Raw genomic sequence first — 20,746 nt, forward strand, 5'->3', positions numbered from 1 at the left:
CTATTTTTATATCTGTGTTTGTGTTTTCATCTTGTCTCACCGACAATACATGTTTCGGGGCTGTCTATTGCTTTGGGGTCTGCTCTGGGGCAGTTTAAATTTCCCATTTTCTTGCGTTAGGCTTATTTAGTTCTCCGGCTGTGACGAGACGTCTAGGATCATCGTAGGTACGCTCCACGGCTACTGCTAGTTGTGTGGATAGAATCAGGGGTCTGCAATCCGCTTAGTTACCAACCTCTCTGGTTTTCTGGGGCTTAGCTTGTTTTTGTTTTTCCTCCTCAGTGACTCATTCATAACAGCGGCCACAGCGGCCCCAGTCCAACCCGCGACCGCTGCCGCCTCCTCTCAGCCCGCGGCTGTGGCCTACCCGAGGTCACCCGTGGCTGCTGCTGCCTCTCCTCCACCTGCAGCTGTGGCCTGTTCCCTGCCACCTGCAGCTGCCCTGTGCTCGCCCGTGGCCGCAGCAAGTACCGTGCCATCGGCGGTCACCACCGCCCCACTCAGGGCCGCAGCAGGGACCGGGCCTCTGCTGACCGCGGATTCCCAGTCGCAGCCGTTAGCTGCGCACATGGCCTGTCATCCACCACCACACATCGCTGCCGCTTGCCACAGTCCGGGGACTGCGCCCCTCTCGTCCAAGGACTTCGCCGGGGCCTGCAGGGTTCCAGTGTCACCAGCGCGCCGGAGGGTGCGAAGACTCCGCCAACGCTTCAGCAACTGCGCCCAGCAACTGCTACGCCGAAAGACCACCAATGCAAACGGCGAGGGACATCTGGACGGCTAAGTAGACTCTATAATTAAGGGCCCGTAGTCGGCCATACCGTGGCCCTATAGTGACCGGCCGTTGCCGGAAGTAGTCATGTGCTTTACATCTGTGTTTGCCTGTTTAGAGCCCCTGCGCGGGCCACCTGTGTTACCCCCTTTTGTTGGTGATCAGGCCGTGACTGAGGAAAGTACCCTCGAGTTCCATAAACGTTATTATAAAAAACACCGAATCGTCTCATGACTCATCACTGCATCCTGCGTACCTGCAAGCACCACGACAGTGATCAAGATGAACCAATAGGAAAAATTTCCTATTGTTGACGGGTGCTGGCCGGCCGATCTCGACGGGCACACTGCTCATGCGCCCTCCATTTTCTTCTTGGAAGAAGATGTTGGCAGCGGGGAGAGAGGCAGGAGGGTCTAGGGACACCTGTAGGTACCAGGGGGAATCGAGGGACCCCATTTCTCTCTATTCTGATGTGCGATCACATCAGAGAGAAAATAAATGGGAAATCAGACATTTTTTTAGGTCGCCGTTTTTCCGCGAATAACGGTGATCGCAACACACTGGGGGTCGGTAAAAACTGAACCGAATCATGTTCTCTGTGGGAATTTATGACTCTGGGGGGCACTATACACTTTTTTCTCAGCGCCATTAAAAAGCGGCGCTGAGGCATAAGTACCCTTAACTGCCTCCGTTATAAGGCGTACCGACAGTGGTTAAGGGGTTATTCATAACTGAATAAAATAGTAATTTTAGGGGATAAATCTGTAATCAAGTTATTAATAATCTTCGGATACGTATCCATTTTTCATAAACTGGCGTGCACATGACAGCAGGAAACACTGGGACATATACTTCACAACAGGAGATGCTGGGGCATAACAGCAGGAGACAGCAATTAAAGGATCAGCGGCCAGCTAAGAATTTGGCTGGCTGAGGACTGCGTTCTCCGGGACTCTATACAGGTGCCACAGAAAAGGACATCGACCCATGGGCTGGAGGTTCCCACCCCTGCTTTAAATTTATGAAAAACATTATTGAGATTTTAATTAGTAAAGTTATACCTTTCCGGCTTACAATGTGCGGCACTCAGCACCCACTCATCTGATATTAGCAGTCCACCGCATGAGTGTTTTCCTTCCACTTGCAATGAAACCATATAAGGTCTAAACTGTTGAGACTCACTTCCACCAAGGATTCGACCACGTGGGTAGCTCTCTAAGTGGAGAGAAAATAATTTACATGCAGTATATACACAGTACAGTGCAGTAGTATAGTACAGTATATAATCTCTCTATCTACAGTATAGTGCTTTAGCATACACTCCAACAGATTTGTCAGAAAACCTTTAGTTTCCTATTAAAGTACTTTTTTTGTATGGGATACATTACTACAAAATACTCCTACAAATATGGGCCATTGATTGTAAACAAGATTTATTATTTTGCACACTCAAAAAAGTACCGTATTTTTCAGATTATAAAATGTACTTTTTTCTCCCAAATTTTGGGGAAAATGGGGGTGCGTCTTATAATCCAAAATGTAGCTGATGTGGAGCTTACCGGCTGTGGTGAAGCAGGGTTCCTGGGTTGCTGCTGCTGGAACTTTTGGTGGCAGTGGAGTCAGGCAATGACTGCGGGCCCCAGGCTGGCACGACAAGGTGTTCAGCGGTGCAGGGGCTCTGCTGATAATTTGTGAAAGCCTGGAGCCCCACACTTTCCATCTTCTTCTAAGCAGTAGACTCTGGGAAACTGGCCACCAGAGGCTGCATATGCGCAAATTCAGTTCTCGGCACCCAGATCTCATCTCCCGAGATCTCATTGCGCATGAGCCACCTCCAGCGGGTATTTTCCCACAGTCCTTCGCATTAGAAAGTATGGAAGATGAGGGGCTCCAGGCTTTCACAAAGTGTCGGTGGAGCCCCCGCACTATTGAGCACCTTGTTTTACCACCATGGGTCCTACAGCTATGACCCAGCTCCTGCCAAACACCCAGCCCTACCAGCCTGGAGCCCACAGCATCTCCTGCCTCCACCAGCAGCAACCCTGCCACCTGGGCCCCCTCCCTACCATTACTGCCCCCCAGGTAAGTTACTGCTAAATCAGATTATAAGATGCACCATTTTATTTAAAAACATTTCTTTCCTATTTTCCTCCACCAAAACCAGGGATTGAAGCTTGAGGAGGACAATTTGCATATTCCAGGTGCCTTCTGGAAAAAGCAAAGACTCTCCCTCAACAAGAAGATCGTTGGGTACAGCCGAGACCAGCTGCTTGGAAAGCATTGCCAAACCAGGGATTCAAGCTTGAGGAGGACAATTTACATATTCCAGGTGCCTTCTGGGAAAAGCGAAGAGTCACCCTCAGCAAGAAGATCGTTGGGCACAGCCGGGACCAGCTGCTTTGAAAGCATCGCCAAACCACGCACTGTAAGGCGCACAAATTTTTGCCTCTAGGACATTATTGCAAGAAAGCTTGGCTAATTGAGTAGATTACACAAGAAGGCTACACACAGTAGATTACACAAGAAGGAATACACACAACAGGATCTAGAAGCAACATGGCAGATGTGACAACCATCATGGTGAGCTGCAACATGTGCTACATGTTCACAGATCGACCAGAAGGTGAATCCAACTTCACCTGCCAGAAGTGTAGACTACTGGCCCTTTTAGAAAAAAAGGTGGGGGGTCTGGAAGAAAGAATTGCAACTTTGAAACTCATCAAAGAAAATGAAAACTTCCTAGAAAGCACAGAAGCATCGCTACTGGACACAGAAGGTGAAGAAAGTGTCAGAGAACCTCCAAAAGCAGATGAGTGAAAGCATTTGACCAAAAGAAGCAAGAAGACCATGGAGACATCACCAATCACACAACTAGAAACTGATACCAATGTCTTGTGTAAGATGAAGATGGCACATCTAAGGATGAGGCACTACCAGCAAGCAAAGAAAAAAAGGACACACAGTAACACCCAGAAGTGACAACAAAAAGTACAGCCAAGGAGCGAAGAAGAGTGATAGTGGTGGGAGACTCACTACTGAGAGGCACAGAAGCAGCCATCTGCAGACTGGACATAACCGCAAGAGAAGTATGCTGCCTCCCAGGTGCAAAGATCAAGGATGTGACCGATAGGATACCAAAGCTCATCAGTTCCAAGCATGTCCACCCATTTCTTCTGATACATGTTGGCACCAATGACACAGCAAGGAAGGACCTACCGACAATCTGCAAGGACTTTGAAGAGTTGGGGAAGAAAGTAAAGGAACTGGATGCACAGGTAGTTTTTTCTTCTATCCTTCCAGTAGACGGGCATGACACCAGGAGATGGAACAGGATTCTTTATGCGAATAACTGGCTAAGATGATGGTTCAGACAACAAGGATTTGGATTCCTGGACCATGGTGTGAATTAACTATATGACGGACTCCTTGCCAGAGACAGACTACACCTCAACAAACCTGGGAAACACACATTCGGCAGAAGACTCGCTACACTCATCAGGAGGGCGTTAAACTAGAAGAGGGGACGGGAAGAAAAATGTTAGACTCGAATATGAAGCCAGAAAATATACTAATGAAGGTTATGAGGTGCGGAAAAGAAGACCCAAGACAACATACTCCGAAGGGAGGTAAGAAAATTTCTAAAACAATCCACAGGGAGGAGATTAGAACAAAACAAAATCCTCTAACCTGCATGCTCGCAAATGCCAGAAGCCTGACAAACAAGATGAAAGAACTAGAAGCAGAAATATCTACAGGTAACTATGACATAGTGGGAATAACCGAGACATGGTTAGATGAAAGCTATGACTTGGCAGTTATCTTTCAGGGTTACAGTCTGTTTAGAAAGTATTGTGAAAATCGGAGAGGAGGAGGGGTTTGTCTTTATGTAAAGTCTTGTCTAAAGTCCACTTTAAGGGAGGATATTAGCGAAGGGAATGAGGATGTCGAGTCCATATGGGTTGAAATACATGGAGGGAAAAACAGTAACAAAATTGTCTTTGGGGTCTGTTACAAACCCCCAAATATAACAGAAATCATGGAAAGTCTACTACTAAGGCTGATAGATGAAGCTGCAACCCTTAATGAGGCCCTTGTTATGGGGGACTTTAACTACCCGGATATTAACTGGAAAACAGAGACCTGCGAAACCCATAAAGGCAACAGGTTTATGCTAATAACCAAGAAAAATTATCTTCCACAATTGGTGCAGAATCCAACCAGAGGAGCAGCACTTTAGAACTAATACTATCTAAAAGACGTGACAGAATACAAATCTGCAGGTCATTGGGCATCTAGGAAATAGCAACTACAATATTGTACAGTTTAACTTGTCTTTCGCTATGGGGACTTGTCAAGGAGTCACAAACACACTGAACTTTAGGAAGGCAAAGTTTTACCTGCTTAGGTATGCCCTTAATCTGGTTGACTAGGACAATGTCCTAATAAGAAAATATATAATAAATGGTAAATGTTTAAGAACATCCTAAATAGGCACTGTAAGCAGATGATACCTTTTGGGAATAAAAGGACAAGAAATAGGAAAAACCCAATGTGGCTAATCAAAGAAGTAAGAGGGGCAATTAACAGTAAAAAGAAAGCATTTAAACTACTAAAGCAGGATGGCATCGTTGAAACTCTAAAAAACTATAGGGAGAAAAATACTTTACCTAAAAATCTAATTAAAGCTTCCAAAAAGGAAACAGAGAAGCATATTGCTAAGGAGAGTACAACTAATCCCAAACAGTTCTTCAACTATATCAATAGTAAAACAATCAATAGTGAAAATACAGGCCCCTTAAAAAATTGTGAGTAAAGAATGGTTGCAGATGACAAGGAAAAAGATAATATATTAAACACCTTCTTCTCCATGGTTTTCACAGTGGAAAATGAAATGCTAGGTGAAATGCCGAGAGACAAAGAAAACCCTTTATTAAGGGTCACAAATCTAACCCAAGAAGAGGTGCAAAACCGGCTAAATAAGATTAAAATGTATAAATTTCTGGGTCCGGATGGCATACACCCACGAGTACTAAGAGAACTAAGTAATATAATAGACAAACCAATATTCAAAACGGGTTCTAAAACTGAACCTGGTAATTATAGGCCAGTAAGTCTAACCTCTATTGTTGGTAAAATATTTGAAGGGTTTCTGAGGGATGTTATTCTGGATTATCTCAATGAGAATAACTGTTTAACTCCATATCAGCACTGGTTTATGAGGAATCGCTCCTGTCAAACCAATCTAATCAGTTTTTATGAAGAGGTAAACTATAGACTGGACCAAGGTGAGTCATTGGACATGGTATATCTTGATTTTTCCAAAGCGTTTGATACTGTGCCACACAAGAGGTTGGTACACAATATGAGAATGCTGGGTCTGGGGGAAAATGTGTGTAAATGGGTAAGTAACTGGCTTAGTGATAGAAAGCAGAGGGTGGTTATAAATGGTATATTCTCTAACTGGGTCGCTGTGACCAGTGAAGTACCGCAGAGGTCAGTGTTGGGACTTATTCTCTTCAACATTGTTTATTAATGATCTGGTAGAAGGTTTACACAGTAAAATATCGATATTTGCAGATGATACAAAACTATGTAAAGCAGTCAATACAAGAGATGATAGTATTCTGCTACATATGGATCTGGATAGGTTGGAAACCTGGGCCAAAAGGTGGCAGATGCAGTTTAACAATGATAAATGTAAGGTTATACACATGGGAAGAAGGAGTCAATATCACCATTACACACTGAATGGGAAACCACTGGGTAAATCTGAGATAGAGAAGGACTTGGGGATCCTAGTTAATGATAAATTTACCTGGAGCAGCCAGTGCCAGGCAGTGGCTGCCAAAGCAAACAGGATCATGGGGTGCATTAAAAGAGGTCTGGATACACATGATGAGAGCATTAAACTGCCTCTGTACAAATCTCAGGTTAGACCGCACATGGAGTACTGTGTACAGTTTTGGGCACCGGTGCTCAGTAAGGATATAATGGAACTAGAGCGGGTACAAAGGAAGACAGCGAAATTAATAAAGAGGATGGGGGAACTACAATACCCAGAGAGATTAGCAAAATTAGGATTATTTAGTCTAGAAAAAAAACGACTGAGGGGCGATCAAATAACCATGTATAAGTATATAAGGGGACAATACAAATATCTCTCTGAGGATCTGTTTATACGAAGGAAGGTGACGGTCACAAGGGGGCATTCTATGCATCTGAAGGAGAGAAGGTTTTTCCACCAACATAGAAGAGGATTCTTTACTGTTAGGGCTGTGAGAATCTGGAATTCCTTGCCTGAGGAGGTGGTGATGGCGAACTCAATCGAGGGGTTCAAGAGAGACCTGGATGTCTTCCTGGAGCATAACAAAATTGTATCTTACAGTTATTAGGTTCTTTAGAAGGACGTAGATCTTGGGATTTATTCTGACAGAGCATAGACTGATCTGGATGGACAAATGTCTTTTTTCGGCCTTGTTAACTATGTCACTATGTAAAATTCGGGGTGCATCTTATAAACCGGTGCGTCTTATAATCCGCAAAATACGGTAATTTTCCCAACAAACTCATTCAACACCTTGCTGCAAAAATGGGCGCATCCCAATGAAAATCTTAGGAGCAAAGCTTACAGTCATGGCCAAAAGTTTTGAGAATGACACAAATATTAATTTTTACAAAGTCTACTGCTTCATTTTTTCTAATGGCAATTTGCATATACTCCAGAATGTTATAAAGAGTGATCAGCTTAACAGCAATTACTTGCAAAGTCAATATTTGCCTAGAAAATGAACTTTATCCCCCAAAACACATTTCAACATCATTGCAGCCCTGCCTTAAAAGGACCAGCTAACATTGTTTCAGTGATTGCTCCATTAACACAGGTGTGGGTGTTGATGAGGACAGGGCTGGAGATCAATCTGTCATGATTAAGTAAGAATGACACCACTGGACACTTTAAAAGGAGGCTGGTGCTTGGCATCATTGTTTCTCTTCGGTTAACCATGGTTATCTCTAAAGAAACACGTGCAGTCATCATTGCGCTGCACAAAAATGGCCTAACAGGGAAGAGTATCGCAGCTAGAAAGATTGCACCTCAGTCAACAATCTATCGCATCATCAAGAACTTCAAGGAGAGAGGTTCCCTTGTTGCCAAAAAGGCTCCAGGGCGCCCAAGAAAGACCAGCAAGCGCCAGGACCGTCTCTTAAAAGTGTTTCAGCTGCGGGATCGGGCTACCAGCAGTGCAGAGCTTGTTCAGGAATGGCAGCAGGCAGGTGTGAGTGCATCTGCACGCACTGTGAGGCGGAGACTCTTGGAGCAAGGCCTGGTCTCAAGGAGGGCAGCAAAGAAGCCACTTCTCTCCAGGAAAAACATCATGGACAGACTGATATTCTGAAAGAGGTACAGGGAGTGGACTGCTGAGGACTGGGGTAAAGTCATTTTCTCTGATGAATCACTTTTCGATTGTTTGGGACATCTGGAAATCAGCTTATTCGGAGAAGACCAGGTAAGCGCTACCACCAGTCTTGTCTCATGCCAACTGTCAAGCATCCTGAAACCATTCATGTGTGGGGTTGCTTCTCAGCCAAGGGAATGGGCTCTCTCTCGGTCTTGCCTAAAAACACAGCCATGAATAAAGAATGGTACCAGAATGTTCTCCAAGAGCAACTTCTCCCAACCGTCCAAGAGCAGTTTGGCGATCAACCTTTTTCAACATGATGGAGCACCTTGCCATAAAGCAAAGGTGATAACTAAATGGCTCACGGAACAAAGCATAGAGATTTTGGGACCATGGCCTGGAAACTCCCCAGATCTTAATCCCATTGAGAACTTGTGGTCAATCATCAAGAGACGGGTGGACAAACAAAAACCTTCAAATTCAGACAAAATAAAAGCATTGATTTTGCAAGAATGGACTGCTATCAGTCAGGATTTGATCCAGAAGTTGATTGAGAGCATGCCAGGGAGAATTGCTGAGGTCCTGAAGAAGAAGGGTCAACACTGCAAATATTGACTTGCTGCATTAACTCATTCTAACTGTCAATATAACCTTTTGCTACTCATAATATGATTGCAATTATATTTCTGTATGTGATAAAACATCTGATAAACACACATAAAATCCAGAGGCCAGCAGATCATGTGAAAATATAATATTTGTGTCATTCTCAAAACTTTTGGCCATGACTGTAGAGTCCAAAATTCTAGTTAACAAGAACTGAATCACAGGTAAGTCTAATTATTCATTACAACAGACAGTTGTCAGGTCGGCGCCATAAATACCTTGGTTGATGAAATCCGTCTTGCGGTTGTTTTTTAATCTTTATTTTCAGTTTTGAGTTAATGATATTCATACTCAAGGCTTATGACAGATCAATGAATACCTAAGCAGAGCACCACATGAAGACCTCTTCCACAGGCCGCTCAGAAGCACAAGCATATCATAAACTCAAAACTGAAAATAAAAATCAAACAACCACAACACTGATTTAATCAACCAAGGTACCTAATGACAGGTACCCTTTCCCATGTTATGCTGTCAGGAATGGCACTGCATGGATGAGAAATGTAACATAAAGAAATATTTTCTTTATACATTAAAGGTGAAGGCAACAAGACCAGCAAGGGCATGTGTCCATGACATGGAATAGCATCGATTTGGATGCAGCTCACCTGCGTTGCGTCAAAACCACTGCATTCTAGGTGACAAGCACAGTGGATGGGATTTTTAGAAATCCCATTCCCATTGTGCTGTGGTGTGGGTTGACGAGCCTATGCATAGGCGTAGTCTCACCCAGAGCAATTCATTACGTGCGGTAAATCCCCATGATTTAATGAACACATGCAGATTTATGTGCGTGACTAGAAAGCAGCGTTTTGGATGCAGCGAAAATACGCTGTTATATCCTGATAGTGGGCACACACCCCAAAGTTTTACTTATCAGTCAGAATACTGGAGCAAAAGTGATCCAAAAATGTAACAAAGATAGAAGTGCAAACATCTCACAGAGACATCCAGGCTGACCACAGAAGTTAACATTTAAACAGGAGCATCTTCTGATGAAAATGGTTGAAGAAAATCGGCATAGAAGTTTATTGCAGTCAGCTAAAGAAATCAAAAGCCAAATGAAGGTGAGAGATTCCCATGCATGCAACAAAGGAATGGCATTCATGGGTGTCGTCCATAAAGGAAGCCTCTCCTAAAGCACATGAACAAAAAAGCCCACTGTAAGGATTTGATTTTGTGGGTTGTATTAGTCATCAAGGCAGGTTAACAATGCAATTATTTTTATTTCTTCCATCTTACAGTAACTCCGTATAGATGGCCATAATGAGATGCCCCCAGTCCACAATATCCCAAGACTAGTAGTTCCATTGCTCACGTACCAGGTGATACCCACTGTCTCCCAACTTTTGTTTGGCCAACAGCTTTTGAATTTCTCGTTGGTATAGTCTGTAGTCATTGCCTATGCTCCTCCAGACATCAGATACCATGATCGTTGCACGTGTATCCAGCTCCAGCTGGCAACAACATATAGTACAGCAAGTACACAAATGGTGCAAATGACATAGTCTCACCCTTCCACTGGCTCACCAGGGATTAGAACCTCTGTGACTTTGGGACATCCAAGACATCCGGGCATCAACAGAGAGAAGGAAGGGGTAAATATAGGAAGCTGACAGAGCACAGTGAGGTATGTGGCAAGGTGACTTGATTGTCCTAACCTGGGTTCTCCAAACATCTTTGTGGGTTCAGTGATGGGCAGTGGAGAAGATCTGTATTCCAACAGATGGATCCATGGTTCCTTGAACTGATGTCCTTGTAGAGTCTCTCTGAAGATAGAAAAAGGGGGCCATTTCTATTCCACAACTTTCATTCTGAGCATTCTCTCACAAGATTGTGGAGGGTGGGGGAGGTAATCCTTAAGCCCCCATCACACACAGCGATCTCGCTAGCGAGATCGCTGCTGAGTCACAAGTTTTGTGATGCAACTGCGATCTCACCAGCGAGATCGCTGTGTGTGACACCAGCGACTGGCCCCCCTGCCGGGTATCGCTGATCGTCCTGGAATGGCCAGGACATTTTTTTGATCGCTGGTCTCCCACTGGCCAGCATGCATCGCTGCATGTGGCAGGCGGGAGACCAGCGATCAGCGAGCTGGCTCTGGTAACTAAGGTAAACATCGGGTTTCTAAGCGGCGCGCAGCGCTTAGAAACCCGATGTGTACCTTAGTTGCCAGCGCGCTGGTGCAGGGAGCTGGTAACCAAGGTACACATCGGGTTTCTAAGTGCCGTGCGCTGCTTAGTAACCCGATGTGTACCTTGGTTACCAGCTCCCTGCACCAGCACGCTGGAAACTAAGGTACACAGTGGGTAACTAAGCGACGTGCGTTGCTTGTTACCCGCGTATCGCTGGTGCTGATCGCTGGTGAAGCTGCCTGTTTGGCAGCTCACCAGCGATCATGTAGCGACACACCAGCGATCCTGACAAGTTCATATCGTTGTCGGGATCGCTGGTACGTCGCTACAGTATGTGTGACCGGGCCCTTAATTGTTCAATTGTTCAATTAACCTGCATAATTGTCCTCCAAGGTGTGTGGATAGTAAACCACAGGGGACAGATACAATACGTAATCAGTAGACATTCCATGGATTAACATACAACAAAATTCAACGTACAGGCTCATGTCTATACAGTGTAATGGCCCCCATGTATTGCTCCATACAGTATATAATGACCCTATTTAATGCTCCATACAGTAATATAGACTCATATATTGCTCCATTCAGCATAATGGCCCAATATATTGCTCCAAACAATTTAATGACTCCCATATATTGCTACATACATAAAAAAAATCAAATACTCACCTATACTCATTTTCTGCTGCTGTGGTCTTCAATGTCTTCTGACTCTCTGCATTCCTCAGCAGAGGGAGTGCTATAGTGACATCATCGCGCCCTCTTCCTTGAAACATCACAGCGAGTGAGAAGATGCTGAAGACACTGGAGCAGCCCGGAATTGGGAAAGGTGAGTATTTGAGGGGGTGACCCAGTGCTCCCCTGACTCAAAGGCCCCACAGCATGACAGTGTCTGCAATGGCAAGTGGACCCCTCGGTTATCCAGAGCCCCAGCACTTGCCCAGGTACTCTGAGTGGTGACACCAGCCCTGTTCTGGCTCATAAAGTGTTGGATGTGCCTGGAGGTGCAAGCTCCAAAGCTGTGTTTTCATGATAAGGAAAGCTGAACTTTTTTGTTGTTTATTCCTGAGAAGGCAGATCCCCGCAAAAACACAGTCTACGATATGCTTTTTTTGTTTTCCTGGCCAGAAAGGCCATGTTTGTTTTGTTTATGCTGCACTGGTTTATGCAATTCCTTTAATAAACCAGGGAAGGTTTAAAGAAACAGTGTTCCTATGTCTACATCTATGTGCAGCCGAGTGAGATGATCTACTACCGTTTGTGCTAGAAGTGCATGCAAGATCCCCAGATAGCAAGTGTGATGGCTGTGGACAAATGGTATGTCCTGGGTGAAGACCACTATAAGCAGCAGTCAGACAAAATGGAGGAGCTGATCAAGCACCTGATCCAAAGCCGGCAGCATCACCAGCAGCAACAGAAGTAGCAGCAGCAACAGAAGCTCCAGCAGCATGCCCGGCAAGAGACAACTAAACTCCCGATTCAGCAGACCAACAGCAACAATTGAAGATGGAACTCCTGGTGGAGGATATCCTCAGAAGAGAATCCGCCCCTCCACCACATCCAGGTGATGTCTCACACATCCGGAAGGCATTAAGACAAGTCAAGCAAAAGAGGACCCCAGGTGATGACGTTTAGGCATTTTTGACTGTAATTGAAAGGGTAGCAGAGCGGGAGACGCTGCCAAGGGAGCAGTAGGCTAGGCAGAGGTACATGCCTCCTATCTAAGTGTAGAGCCCCAAAAGGCTAATTATGGAGAATGCCAAATTAAAAACTGAGATGTTGGTACGTTCAGGAGTGACTGTCTGTTAGAGCGCAAAAGGTCTACCATCGGGTGTATTGAGGTGACAGACCCATTCACTCCCAAATGTTCAACCTGCTACATGTGGTACAGAAATGGTTGCAGCCAGAGTCCTCCAGATGGTCTAGAGGGTTGTCATGGACAGATTAATTCACTCCCTCCCTGAGTTGCCCAGGGAGACACCCGGAATGTGGATGACCTCGTTAGCCTAGTGGAAAGGTACCAAGTGGTCAAGAAGCCCCTAAGGAAATCGGGTGGTGTTACATTCTCATACTAGGATACCCAGATGGAGCTTGATTCTCAAAAGAAGAGTAGTAGAGCCACAATTGGGGGGAGTTCGAGGCTCCAAGGTGTCGCTGAAGGGTTGTCAAAGGCCAATGAGAAGGACTTAATTTGTTGGAGATGTCATGGTCCGGGGCACATTGCCATTCATTGTCCTATGTCCACCCAACAAACAGATGGACAGCAGCATGGGGAGGCTTTGCAGCCTGCAGTGTGGACTATCAGCCCAGTGAGGGGCCAGATGCTTGTCCCGTGACAATAAAAGGGGTACTTGAGCCAGGACTCTTGAACTAGGGGAGTTTGGTAACCCTGGTAAGGGCCACACTCACCCACCAGTTAATCCATGGGAAAATTGTGAGCGTCCACTATATTCACAGGTATGCCAAGGACTACTCTGCTGCTAGAATGTCTATAAAAATGAACTGTCCCATGAGGTTGGAATAGTTAATTACCTGGTACACCCAGTAATAATACGGCGGGACTTTAGCTTGTTCTGGGACCTATGGCAAAAGGCGGAAAAGTTAAAGTATTCAGATAGGAACGGGTTTAACCATTAAGAATTCCCATCGCAGTCAGAGGCGAATGAGTTCCCCATGTGTCTTTGCTGGAGACGAGGACAAGATGGTGACCCAAGATTCCTGAGTAGGGGGCTTCTAGGGGAAATTTTTGAACTTCGCAAATGGAGGACCAGGGACCTTACCTTAAAAGGGGAATGGGACAATGTTACTGTGATCAATGGAGTAGCTCAAGAGCCCAGGGCTGAGACCTACTTTCCATATTTCGCAGTAAATGAGGATCTGCTATATCAGGTCACTAAACTGAGAGGGGAAGTATTAGTGCGGCTGTTAGCACTGGAACCCTATAGACGAAGGATGCTAGACCTGACCCATTTTCATGTCTTGGGTGGGCATTTGTGCCTAGACAAAACCTAGGAGCGAGTACTTCAAAGGTTCTACTGGCCTGGGTGTCAATGAGAGATTGCTAATTATTGCTGGTCCTGTCCTACCTGTCAGCTAACTGCTACTGTCTCCAACTTCTGTAGTCCCATAGTGCTGTTACCCAGTATAGGAGGTTCCATTTGACCGGATTGACATTGACCTTGTCGGGCCCCTAGTTAAGTCCACGAGAGGGAACCAATATATCCTCATGGTTATGGGCTATGCAACACGGTATCCAGAGGTAGCACCACTAAGAAACTCCTCTGCCAGAAACATAACCTGAGAGCTAGTTTATATTTTCTCCTGGACGGGCTTGCCAAAGTAGATCATGACGGACCAATGAACACCGTTCATGTCTAAGGTAATGAGAGAGTTATGTTTATCAGGTTCTGGCCCAACATTTACAGCTTGGAATTGAAATTTTAATAAGTATCTGTTGGTAAAGGGAGCGGGGTAAGCCTTCTTAACTGGGAGAACTGATTCCTCATGCAACACTTCCAATTTTTTTCTTTTATTAGAGCTATTCCAGCCGCACAGCCCAGATACCTCATGCAACAGATTATTTTTATTAGTTTCCTAGCCACACTCAGGTGGCACAAACATCAGTTTCCTAGACCACTACTGGTAGAAAAATGTAAGAATAGTAACATAGGTAGCTGACTGATCAATTGACCTACAGTAGAACATTTTATAATGGCACAGAAGCAGTCAGCCATGTGCCATGCATGAGGTATCAGGGTCTGGGACAGCATTTACAGCTTTGAATTGAGGTTTCAATTGAGGCGTGTTGGCTATGGGAGCGGTGTAAGCCTCCTTTGCTGGGAGCCCAGACACCTCATGCAACAGGTCAATTGTTTTTAGTTTTCCAGCCACACTCAGATGGCACAAACATAAGTTTCATAGACTAGTATAGGTAGGATAGCAACAGTAGAAACAGCAAGCGCAGAAGACACCACAAAGATGGCACAGAATGGAATAACACAAGATCAATACATGACACTAAAAACTACACCATCGCCTAGTCTGCCCAATTGGTAACTGGGGTGCAAAAGTCATTGGAGATCTCTGACTTGTTCATTTTGATGAATGTTAGATGGTCTACACTTTCAGGGGACAGTCAGATGCGCTTATCCGTTAGAACACCATTAGCAGTGCTGAAGACAAGTTCTGAGAGAGCACTGGCTGCCGGGCATCACAAAAACCTCAAAGGCATGGCAGGAGAGCTCAGGCCACTCTTCCCTTTTTGAAGAGAAAAATGTGGAAGGGTCCAAACCACCCAGATGGCATTGATATTGAGCTGCAGGTACTCCTGCACCATCCTCCCCAGTCATTCACAACGCTTTAGACATGTATTCTGTTCTTCGGCTGGTGCATGGCTTGGTCTAAAAAATGTGTGAAACGGCTCACAGAAATTGCTTATGCCAGCAGTGTAGCTGCTGCTAATGTTTTTGTGATGACACCTGTCACGAGTGTGTCAGATGCAACAGACTGTCGCTCTGCATCTGGCTACAGAAGGTCTCCGCATTTGGCATTAGAGACACCTCCTTAATCCTTCTGACTCTTGGGCCCAGCTGCAACCTCCCTCCGACTTTATATGACACACCTTGACCTGGGTATTAAAACTCCCCAGTCTGCTGCAGAGATTTGTCAGTGATATTCATATGTCTCCATTGTGAAGTCTTGGAGCTATAGTATTCAGTTAACCTCCTCTCTGGAGCTATTTGAGGATGTTTAGTGTTACCTCTCGGAGTCTGCTCAAGCTAAGTTCATTCCCCTTGTCTGTCTAGCTTTTTGTCTTTAGCTTACAGTGGCCATCCCCTCCCCCTCCCTATCCAGGGAGTCTCTAGGGAGATACAGGGCTTAGGTTCCTGCTCAATGATTGGTGAGGAACCAATTTAGAGACAGTAGGGCACATAGGGTGTTATCAGATCTGCCTAGGGGTCTTCACCTTTCCCTAATGTCTGGGCTTCCTTCCTCTCATCCCTTCGTGTTGCACTTAGTCTTCCCACACTGTGCATGACATCACCTTGACATTCCCAGGGTTTTACATCTAGAACTGGGATGCACACTGTGCACCTCACTGCTGTCTCAGGAAAAACACTCTTAATTTGTCTACAAGCATGTTTTGATACTACAGCATGCGTGCATCACTTTTCAGTGGGGGAGCATCTGGCTAAATTTACTCTTGTGCCATGAATCTAACAGTGGCAACCTAGTAGTCAGCATTATTTCTAACTCTAAGAATACGGGCATTATGTTGAAGATAATGCAGCAAGAAAGCGCTCATGTGTCGGGCGCTTCCATGAGGTCCAAGTTCATGCTGTGATATTGGCGGGGTAACACTCAAGGTTGTTACCTTGGTCCCCTCCCGCCAACCACGGACAACAGAGAGCAGATCATTATCAGCTTCATCTCCTGACTGTCGTGCATCCATCATTTTTCCTCCTCCAATTTTATCTCGGCTCCTGCATCTTCACTAACAGTTTGTCTGGTATTGTTATCCCTTTCGCATCCTCCTTTGCTTCCACCTCTTCCTCTGGGACCATCACGTCCTCACGCAGACTATTCAAAGTGTTCTCCAGCATGTAGGTGACCGGAATAGTGATGCTGATGATGGCTTCATTAGCGCTAGCCATCTTAGAAGCCATTTCAAAACTGTGCAAAAGGGTGCAGAGGTCCTTCATCTGTGCCCACTCCGGAAGTGAGATTTGCACCACATTCATACTGTTTTGGCCCAGGCTATGAAAAAGGACATACTGCACCAGGGCTCAACTAGAAGCAAAGCAAAAGAGACCAATATAACAGGGGACTGAACAAACCGACACAGGCTGTAACATATGGAGCGGTGGTCCAGAACAGCCCCCAGAGGAGCAAGCTGAACCCGCACAACAAGCAGAGAGAGACAAAAAGAGATCAGATGCAAAGGATTAGCAAATGAGCACTTAGCTGAACAATGCAGGATCAGGGAAGGAGACATCAGACCTCAGAATGCACAGGAAGGCAATCACCAGCAGGGATTGAAGGATGTCTGCAGACTTAAATACTCCAATCAGTAATCCCAGACATCCAATCATGATCATCATCATCATCAGGTGGCAGATCTCTGTCAATCTGGCCAGCTCCACTACCTCCAGTAACCATCGGAGGGAGCAGGGGGATGTTCGGGAATTCACAACAGTACCCCCCTTCAGGAGTGGTCAACGAACCCCCATCCACGTCACCAGGCCGATCAGGATGGGCCTGGTGAAAGGCACAAATCAATCTCTTGGCATGGATGTCAGCAGCAGAGACCCAAGAATTATCCTCCTGGCCATTGTCATGATCCTCCTGGCCATTGTCATGATCCATGCTGGATCATGACAGATAAAATGCACTAGTAACCTTTTTTCCTTCAGCTGTAGTGCTGAAAGATAGTTTTGCCCCCTGGTGGCCATTAGGGTCATTGCACTGTGGTGGTTTCAGTTCTAGTTTTGCCCCCCGGTGGCCAATAAGGTCATTGCACTCTGGTTCCTATAGTTTAGTGCATGTGATTATAAAGCAGGTGTGATTGCTCTGGCTCTGCTATAAAAGAGTGTCAGGTGTTGCAATCACTGTTGGTGATATTGCTCATTTCAGCCATCCATGGTGAAGGAGAGAGAGTTCCTGGCAGCTCAGTCGGAGTCCTGGTGTGGACGGAGTCAGAGAGGAGTTCCTTGCAGCTCTGACAAAGCTTGGTGAAGGAGCAGTTATTCAAGAGGAAAGCTGCATTCTGGTGTTCGACTGGGAGCAATAGCAACAGTGCAAAGCTAAGTGGTGTTACCCCTGTTTTGTAACTTTCCTTTTGTGTGTTTCAGTGCAGTGGTGGGATTAGTTTCTGCACCGTCCATTTCATTAGAAAGGGCTAGGTGCAGGGCGAGCTAGGGTTCTTAGGTTCCTGATCAGCGCCCGGTGTGGAACCGGCCTAGGGATCGTTAGGAGTGTAGAGACACTGACTCAGGGGAGTGCAGGAGGTCTCCACATCCCCGTTCCCTATCACAGGGCCCTCCATTGTATCAGTTTCCCTGGTGTTTCCCTTTATTATTTAAATTCGCCCTGCTGGAGCTGGTGTATCCAGTTATGTGTAATACTGAAATTCGCCTGCTGGAGGCGGTGTATCCAGCTGCACATTATATTATTTAAATTCGCCCTACTGGAGGCGGTGTATCCAGGGTCATCGTGTTTGCCATAGAAATTCGCTCTGCTGGAGGTGGTGTGTCCAGTCACACGTTGACCATCACAGCCATAACACTTCCACTTGACCAAGTACTGAAGTCTCCGTCTAGCCAGACGAGAATCCAATATCTTCTCTACCTCATACTCCAAATTACCCTTAACCAGTACAGGGTCAGGGGGCGCCGCCATGGGAACTACTGGCTCCACAAACCTTTTCAAAAAAGATTTATAAAAAACGTTATGTATCTTAAACGTAACTGGAAGAGCCAAACGGAAAGAAATGGGATTAAGGATTTCCAAAATTTTATAAGGTCCAATAAACCTTGGCTTGAATTTTGGAGATGCAACCTTCATGGGAATATTTTTTGAGGACAACCAAACCGTATCAAACACTTTAAACCGGGGACCAATGGTCCTATGCCAGTGGGAAAACCGTTGGGCCTTTTCCTGAGAGTGGGACAACTTATCCACTACTTGGTCCCAAATCTTCTGCATTCTCTCTACCACAGAATCCACACCTGGGCAGGCAGAAGCTTCCACCTGCCCCGAAGAAAATCGGAGGATGAAACCCAAAGTTACAAAAGAAAGGAGACATCAAAGTGGCAGAACTAGCCCTATTGTTTAGTGCGAATTCGGCCAATGGCAAAAATGAGATCCAATCATCCTGATCAGCAGATATAAAACATCTCAAATATGACTCCAAAGTCTGGTTTGTTCTCTCAGTCTGCCCATTGGTCTGAGAATGAAATGCAGATGAGAATGACAACTGAAATCCCAGTTTGGAACAAAAAGCTCTCCAAAATCTGGAAACAAACTGGACTCCTCTGTCCGACACAATGTTCTCAGGAATCCCATGCAGATGAACCACTTGTTGTAAAAACACGGGCACCAACTCAGAAGAAGATGGCAACTTTGGGAGTGGTACAAGATAGATTTTCTAAGATGGTCTATCACAAATCACCCAAATAACTGTCATACTCTGAGAGACAGGGAGATCAGATAAAATCCATTGAGATATGGGTCCACGGCCTCCTGGGCACTGGCAGAGGCATCAACAAACCACTAGCACGAGAACAGGGCTTGGACCGAGAACAAGTCCCACAGGACTGCGCAAAATTCCTGACATCACGAGATAAGGCAGGCCACCAAAAAGACCGACTCACCAAATCTCTGGTACCAACGATACCTGGATGACCAGCCAACGAGGAGCAATGAATTTCAGACATTACTCTTTTCCCCCACTGGTCAGGGACATACAATTTTCCCATAGGGCATCGTTCAGGTTTATCCTCCTGAAATTCCTCCAGGGCACGTCTCAAATCAGGAGAGATGGCAGAAAGAACTACACCCTCATTTAGAATGGTAGTAGGCTTGGTCACATCAAGAGAATCCGCAAAGAAACTCCTGGAAAGGGGGTCCGCTTTAACATTCTTAGTGCCCGGAAGAAAGAAGACCACAAAATTAAAACGCGTGAAAAACAAGGCCCATCTAGCAGTGTATAGCTGATTCAAGATAAATCAAATTCTTGTGGTCTGCGAGGACCACAACTTGATGTCTAGCTCCCTCCAACCAATGTCTCCACTCTTCAAATGCCCATTTCATGGCCAACAATTTCCGATTCCCCACATCATAGATACGTTCAGATGGGGAACATTTTCGAGAAAAGAAGGCACAGGGACAATGGCGGATCTTAATAGGGGCGGATGGGGCGGTCGCCCCGGGCCCAAGGTTTTTTGGGGGCCCAGGGGCAGGGGCAGGGGCGGGCTGGGCCGGGTGGCAGAGAGGCAAATGCCACCCGGACCGCTCCCCCAGCACCTGTACAGGGCCGGCCGTGCCCTGTGCTGTGACGCCGCCGGCAGCAGACAGCCGCCCGCGTCACATTCTATGAGGGGCCGGGAGCTGTGCACGGTCGTCACCTTGACGGCTGCTCAGCTCCGGCTCCCTCCGGCTGTACTTCCGGGTCAGATGTCGGGCGTGCGCGATGACGTCATCGTGCACGCGCCGACATGTCCCGGAGGATGCTGAAAGCAGAGGAGCTGCTGGGGAGCGAGCCGGCTGTGAGGTAAGTATGGGGAACTTTTTTATTTTTTTTTATTTATAAAATGAATTAAATGGGGGAGGGGGTGAGTGGGGGCTGTACACAATGAAGGGGGGGTGACTGGGGCCTGTATATGATGACGGGGGGTGACTGGGGGCTGTATATGATGACAGGGGGGTGACTGGGGGCTGTATATGATGACGGGGGGGTGACTGGGCGCTGTATATGATGAAGGGGGGTGACTGGGGTTGTACAGGATGAAGGGGGGATGAGTGGGGGCTTCACATGATGAAGGGGGGTGAGTGGGGCTGCATATGATGAAGGGGGGGTGAGTGGGGCTGCACATGATGAAGTGGGGGATAAGTGGGGCTGCACATGATGAAGTGGGGGATAAGTGGGGCTGCACATGATGAAGTGGGGGATAAGGGGGACTGCACATGATGAATTAAGGGGTAAGGGGGACTGCACATGATGAATTAAGGGGTAAGTGGGACTGCACATGATGAATTAAGGGGTAAGTGGGACT

The 20,746-nt window shown here is 46.1% G+C and overlaps 1 protein-coding gene across 2 annotated transcripts in view; it reads right to left on the reverse strand.

Annotated features, from left to right (window-relative positions):
- LOC141048053 (serine protease ami-like) overlaps positions 1-20,746 on the reverse strand; it is a 295,484-nt gene that overhangs the window by 203,279 nt on the left and 71,459 nt on the right. Inside the window, exons 2-3 of one of the 2 annotated variants that reach the window (XM_073543394.1) lie at positions 10,497-10,604; positions 1,834-1,987 (exon numbers count right to left, since the gene is read on the reverse strand). In XM_073543394.1, coding sequence (XP_073399495.1) covers positions 1,834-1,987; positions 10,497-10,604 — 262 coding nt within the window. The remainder of the gene's footprint in view (positions 1-1,833; positions 1,988-10,496; positions 10,605-20,746) is intronic. The other variant, XM_073543395.1, reaches the window with a different exon arrangement.

This window comes from Dendrobates tinctorius, unplaced genomic scaffold, assembly GCF_039654945.1.
Source record: "Dendrobates tinctorius isolate UK_male_01 unplaced genomic scaffold, ASM3965494v1 ptg000132l, whole genome shotgun sequence".
In the NCBI taxonomy this organism is placed as follows: Eukaryota; Metazoa; Chordata; class Amphibia; order Anura; family Dendrobatidae; genus Dendrobates; species Dendrobates tinctorius.